Source organism: Lampris incognitus, chromosome 11 (assembly GCF_029633865.1).
Source record: "Lampris incognitus isolate fLamInc1 chromosome 11, fLamInc1.hap2, whole genome shotgun sequence".
In the NCBI taxonomy this organism is placed as follows: domain Eukaryota; kingdom Metazoa; phylum Chordata; class Actinopteri; order Lampriformes; family Lampridae; genus Lampris; species Lampris incognitus.
In genome coordinates, this window is record NC_079221.1 from 46,249,574 (window position 1) to 46,254,573 (window position 5,000).

The 5,000-nt window shown below is 49.7% G+C and overlaps 1 protein-coding gene across 1 annotated transcript in view; it reads left to right on the forward strand.

The window, feature by feature from the left end:
• The window catches only part of edar (ectodysplasin A receptor), a 37,635-nt gene that overhangs the window by 21,099 nt on the left and 11,536 nt on the right, over positions 1-5,000 (forward strand). Inside the window, 1 exon segment of the mRNA XM_056290060.1 lies at positions 2,045-2,119. Coding sequence (XP_056146035.1) covers positions 2,045-2,119 — 75 coding nt within the window.

A 5,000-nucleotide genomic window follows, 5' to 3' on the forward strand; every position in this document is an offset into this window, starting at 1 on the left:
GAGCCTGGAGAGGTGGAGGTATGCACTGGAGAGAAGAGGGATGAAAGTCAGTAGGAGCAAGATGGAATACCTATGTGTGAATGAGAGGGAGGACAGGGGAATGGTGAGGATGCAAGGAGTGGAGGTGACGAAGGCGCATGAGTTTAAATACTTCGGATCAACTGTCCAAAGTAACGGGGAGTGCAGGAGAGAGGTGAAGAAGAGGGTGCAGGCAGGGTGGAGTGGGTGGAGAAGTGTGTCAGGAGTGGCTTGTGACAGAAGGGTACCAGCAAGAGTTAAAGGGAAGGTTTACAAGATGGTTGTGAGACCAGCTATGTGGTATGGTTTGGAGACAGTGGCACTGATGAAAAGACAGGAGGTGGAGCTGGAGGTGGCAGAGATGAAGATGATAAGATTTTCATTGGGAGTGATGAAGAAGAACAGGATTAGGAACGAGTATATTAGAGGGACCGCTCAGGTTGGATGGTTTGGAGACAAGGCAAGAGAGGCAAGACTGAGATGGTTTGGACATGTGTGGAGGAGAGATGCTGGGTATACTGGGAGAAGGATGCTGAATATGGAGCTGCCGGGGATGAGGAGAAGAGGAAGGCCAAAGAGGAGGTTTATGGATGTGGTGAGGGAAGACATGCAGGTGGCTGGTGTGACAGAGGAAGACGCAGAAGACAGGAAGAGATGGAAACGGATGATCCGCTGTGGCGCCCCCTAACGGGAGCAGCTGAAAGTAACAGTAGTAGTAGTAGCGGTAGTAGTAGTAGTAGTAGTAGCGGTAGTAGTAGTAGTAGTAGTAGTAGCGGTAGTAGTAGTGTATCTTACAAGTACTATAAAGCAGTGTTACATGTTTTGAAACAGGGATGTTAAATGCACAGGGCTACGATGGGCGGGACTCTGCAGACTTTCAGACTGGGTGGAGGTCCATGCACAGTGATGACGGAGGAGTTTAGAGGACAGTGACTCTGAGCGGGACTCTGCAGACATGCAGACTGGGTGGAGGTCCATGCACAGTGATGACGGGGGGGTTTAGAGGACAGTGACTCTGAGCGGGACTCTGCAGACATGTCGACTGGGTGGAGGTCCATGCACAGTGATGACGGGGGGGTTTAGAGGACAGTGACTCTGGGCGGGACTCTGCAGACATGCAGACTGGGTGGAGGTCCATGCACAGTGATGACGGAGGAGTTTAGAGGACAGTGACTCTGGGCGGGACTCTGCAGACATGCAGACTGGGTGGAGGTCCATGCACAGTGATGACGGGGGGGTTTAGAGGACAGTGACTCTGGGCGGGACTCTGCAGACGTGCAGACTGGGTGGAGGTCCATGCACAGTGATGACGGGGGGGTTTAGAGGACAGTGACTCTGGGCGGGACTCTGCAGACATGCAGACTGGGTGGAGGTCCATGCACAGTGATGACGGAGGAGTTCAGAGGACAGTGACTCTGGGCGGGACTCTGCAGACATGCAGACTGGGTGGAGGTCCATGCACAGTGATGACGGGGGGGTTTAGAGGACAGTGACTCTGGGCGGGACTCTGCAGACATGCAGACTGGGTGGAGGTCCATGCACAGTGATGACGGAGGAGTTTAGAGGACAGTGACTCTGTGCTACCACATGTTCCATAAATGGATCCGGTGGAGGCTGAGCTTCACGGGTCAAGGCTAGCTCACCGTGGATGAAGTGTGTGCGTCTTACCTGTCGTCTCCCGCTGGCGTTTAAGTTGACTGAAGACACGGTCTCACCTTGGACAAACTGTGGACAAAGCATTAAGAAAAATGACTTAACGTGTAATGACACACAGAAACAGAAAAGCCATGTGAGGGACAGAACTAAACACAGTACTTAGGTTATTACTTACTCTTTAGTTTGATGTTCAGTGTATAAATACCGTTAACAATGCTTTTTAAGTGATACGATGATGCTTACACACACGCTCACAAGCTGAACTGTGTTGTCATCAGCTTTAGGTGTTTTCTTTATTGTGTCTTATAATGGTTGTGTGTGTGTGTGTGTGTGTGTGTGTGTGTGTGTGTGTGTGTGTGTGTGTGAACAGCGTGTTGTTCTGGACAGGTGGTGAAGGCAGTGGAGGCTCAGACCAACAAACAGGAAGACAAGAAAGATGTTCCTGGTGAGTAACACACAAAGACCCTCCTCTCTCAGCCTGTCTCTCTCTGTCTGTCTGTCTCTCTCTGCCTGTCTCTCTCTGCCTGTCTCTCTCTGTCTGTCTGTCTCTCTCTGCCTGTCTCTGTCTGCCTGTCTCTCTCTGTCTGTCTCTCTCTGTCTGTCTGTCTCTCTCTGCCTGTCTCTCTCTGTCAATCTCTGTCTGTCTCTCTCTGTCTGTCTCTCTCTGCCTGTCTGTCTCTATCAATCTCTGTCTGTCTCTCTCTATCAATCTCTGTCTGTCTGTCTCTCTCTGCCTGTCTCTCTCTGTCTGTCTCTCTCTGCCTGTCTGTCTGTCTCTGCCTGTCTCTCTCTATCAATCTCTGTCTGTCTCTCTCTGTCTGTCTCTCTCTGCCTGTCTCTCTCTGTCTGTCTCTCTCTATCAATCTCTGTCTGTCTTTCTCTGCCTGTCTGTCTCTCTCTGCCTGTCTCTCTCTGTCAATCTCTGCCTGTCTCTCTCTGTCTGTCTGTCTCTTTCTGCCTGTCTCTCTCTGTCTGTCTGTCTCTCTCTGCCTGTCTCTCTCTGTCAATCTCTGTCTGTCTCTCTCTCTCTGTCTCTCTCTGCCTGTCTCTCTCTATCAATCTCTGTCTGTCTGTCTCTGCCTGTCTGTCTCTCTCTGCCTGTCTCTCTCTGTCAATCTCTGTCTGTCTCTCTCTCTCTGTCTCTCTCTCGCTCTCTCTCTGTCAGTTCAATTCAAAGGGCTTTATTGGCATGAAAGTCTTACAACAATGCTGCCAAAGCATCAGAAATACAGTGTGAACGGTACACAATAACCCTAATAATGAACATCAACACAACACTGTAATGATCAATAAAGAAACAATAACACAGCCATAACAATAGAAATACGGAAGTAGATCAGAGGGTGGAGCATGGGTGGTGAGGTGTCATGTGTTGTGCTGCTTGTCTCTCAGGCTGTCACATGACCTGACATGTCCCGCTGCATCTATGTGCTGACGCTGTTTCCCCCAAGTACCACATGTTGCATTTTGGTCTGGTCAGAGAGGGTGTCCAAGTCTTGGAATTTACATTTAATTTTTGTGAAGAATTTTGTCTCACACACACACACATGTTGGCAGAGCAGTGAGCGTGGCGTTGGCGATGTGGGTTTGTGCAGAGCACTTCATTAGCTCACACAGCTAATGTAGTCACATAGCTCACTGGCCTGCGGCCTCACGCTGTTCACCAACTGCTTTTACTCACAACACACTTTATATTGCACTGCATACTTCGGAGGTCTCCGCCAGTAACATTTTATGAGCAAGCCGTTTTAGTATCGGACTTAGTTCAGCATTAGAACCAGCGGGGTAAATACACAACCGTCCTTAACAAAGACTCGACTCTCTCCGACTGTGGCTAAACGTCAGTGATTCTGGATGGACACAACAGTACCGCAGACAAGTCCCACAACATGCGCACCGGCGCCTAAACGCGAATCTGCTGTGCTAATTAACGTCACCCATTAGTACAGTGTTTCTCAACCCAGTCCTTGAGGAACGCCTATCCTGCATATTTTCTTTGCAACCCTGAATAGGTGCCCGCTTGTAGTTATTCAACCAATCAGCGATGAATTTTGTCAGACGTTGCACACCTTGCATAATTAAGTGCTGCGAGGTGATTGGTCGAGCAGGGCTACCTATGCAGGGTTACAATGAAAATCTGCAGGATTGGGGCTCCTTGAGGACTGGGGTTGTGAAACACCGCATTAGTAGCTGCAGTCCCACCCACGGACTCCGACTTCATCTCTCAGCAAAGTGGCAGGTTTCGCCTAAAGTCACGTTGATACGTCATCGGCCCGGCCGTTCATCATTTCTGGACCGTCTCAGTGAAGCTCGGGATTGTGAGTGTGTCTGGTCCTCCGGCTGTATTCACACAGGAACTAGAAGGATCTGCTCTCAGTAGACTTCAGATCTCCAGCAGGTGTGTCCCCCCTCTTCTCCGGCGTTGGACTTGGGTGAAAAACCGGCTGAGGAGTTGGCGCTTAATTGCGGTGGTAGAAAGCTGGTTTTTGCAAAGGTTTTTCACCGCAAATACGGTGGGAAAATTTTATTTTATTTTTTTTAATATGCAGCACCCGAGCTAACAAGCCTACCTAATAAAACCGCTTTGCCTGTCAGTCTGAGGATGTGCAGCCTCCAGCTTTTGGGGATTTTCAAAATCCTTTTAATAACTTTATGATCACGTTGCAGCTCGACGGGAGTCGGCCGTAGCCGTGAGTCAAGCATGCGAGAGTGTAACGGCTTAACCCAGCTTTATTATATCGTGGAAATAAAGTCAGGACGTCATTATTGTTGCTTCCTGCAGGGTTCCCGCTGTTCTCCTGCGCTCGGATCAGCGGCGACTGATCTGGCTGGCTGGTGAAGTACGACAGACTTCGCCTTTACCGTCCAGACTCCTACCGCACACGTAACGGTTCGACACGGTCGAATGTGCGACTCACATCTACAGCTGACTCAGATTGGGCAGCGACAGAGAGCGAGAACACACGTTTTTGCAGAGGCTTTGAATCACAGCAACCACGACAGCTTCTTCATCCTACAGCCTTAAACCGTGCACCAAAAACTGTAGGCTGATAAATCCAGTAGTACGCAAGATTAGCTGTGGACACACACACACACACACACACACACACACGACCAAACACAATATCCCCTGCAGGCCACCACCTGGCGGAGATATGAAAAGCTTTTTTTTCAGCCGCTTGACTGTCAACCTATGAGCTTGTCTGCCTTTGTCTCTGCAGAAGGCTTGGCACTACATATGTACGTGCATGTATATGTTTGTATATGTATGGAGACAATGCTGTGTGTGGTGTGTGTGTGTGTGTGTGTGTGTGTGTGTGTCTGTG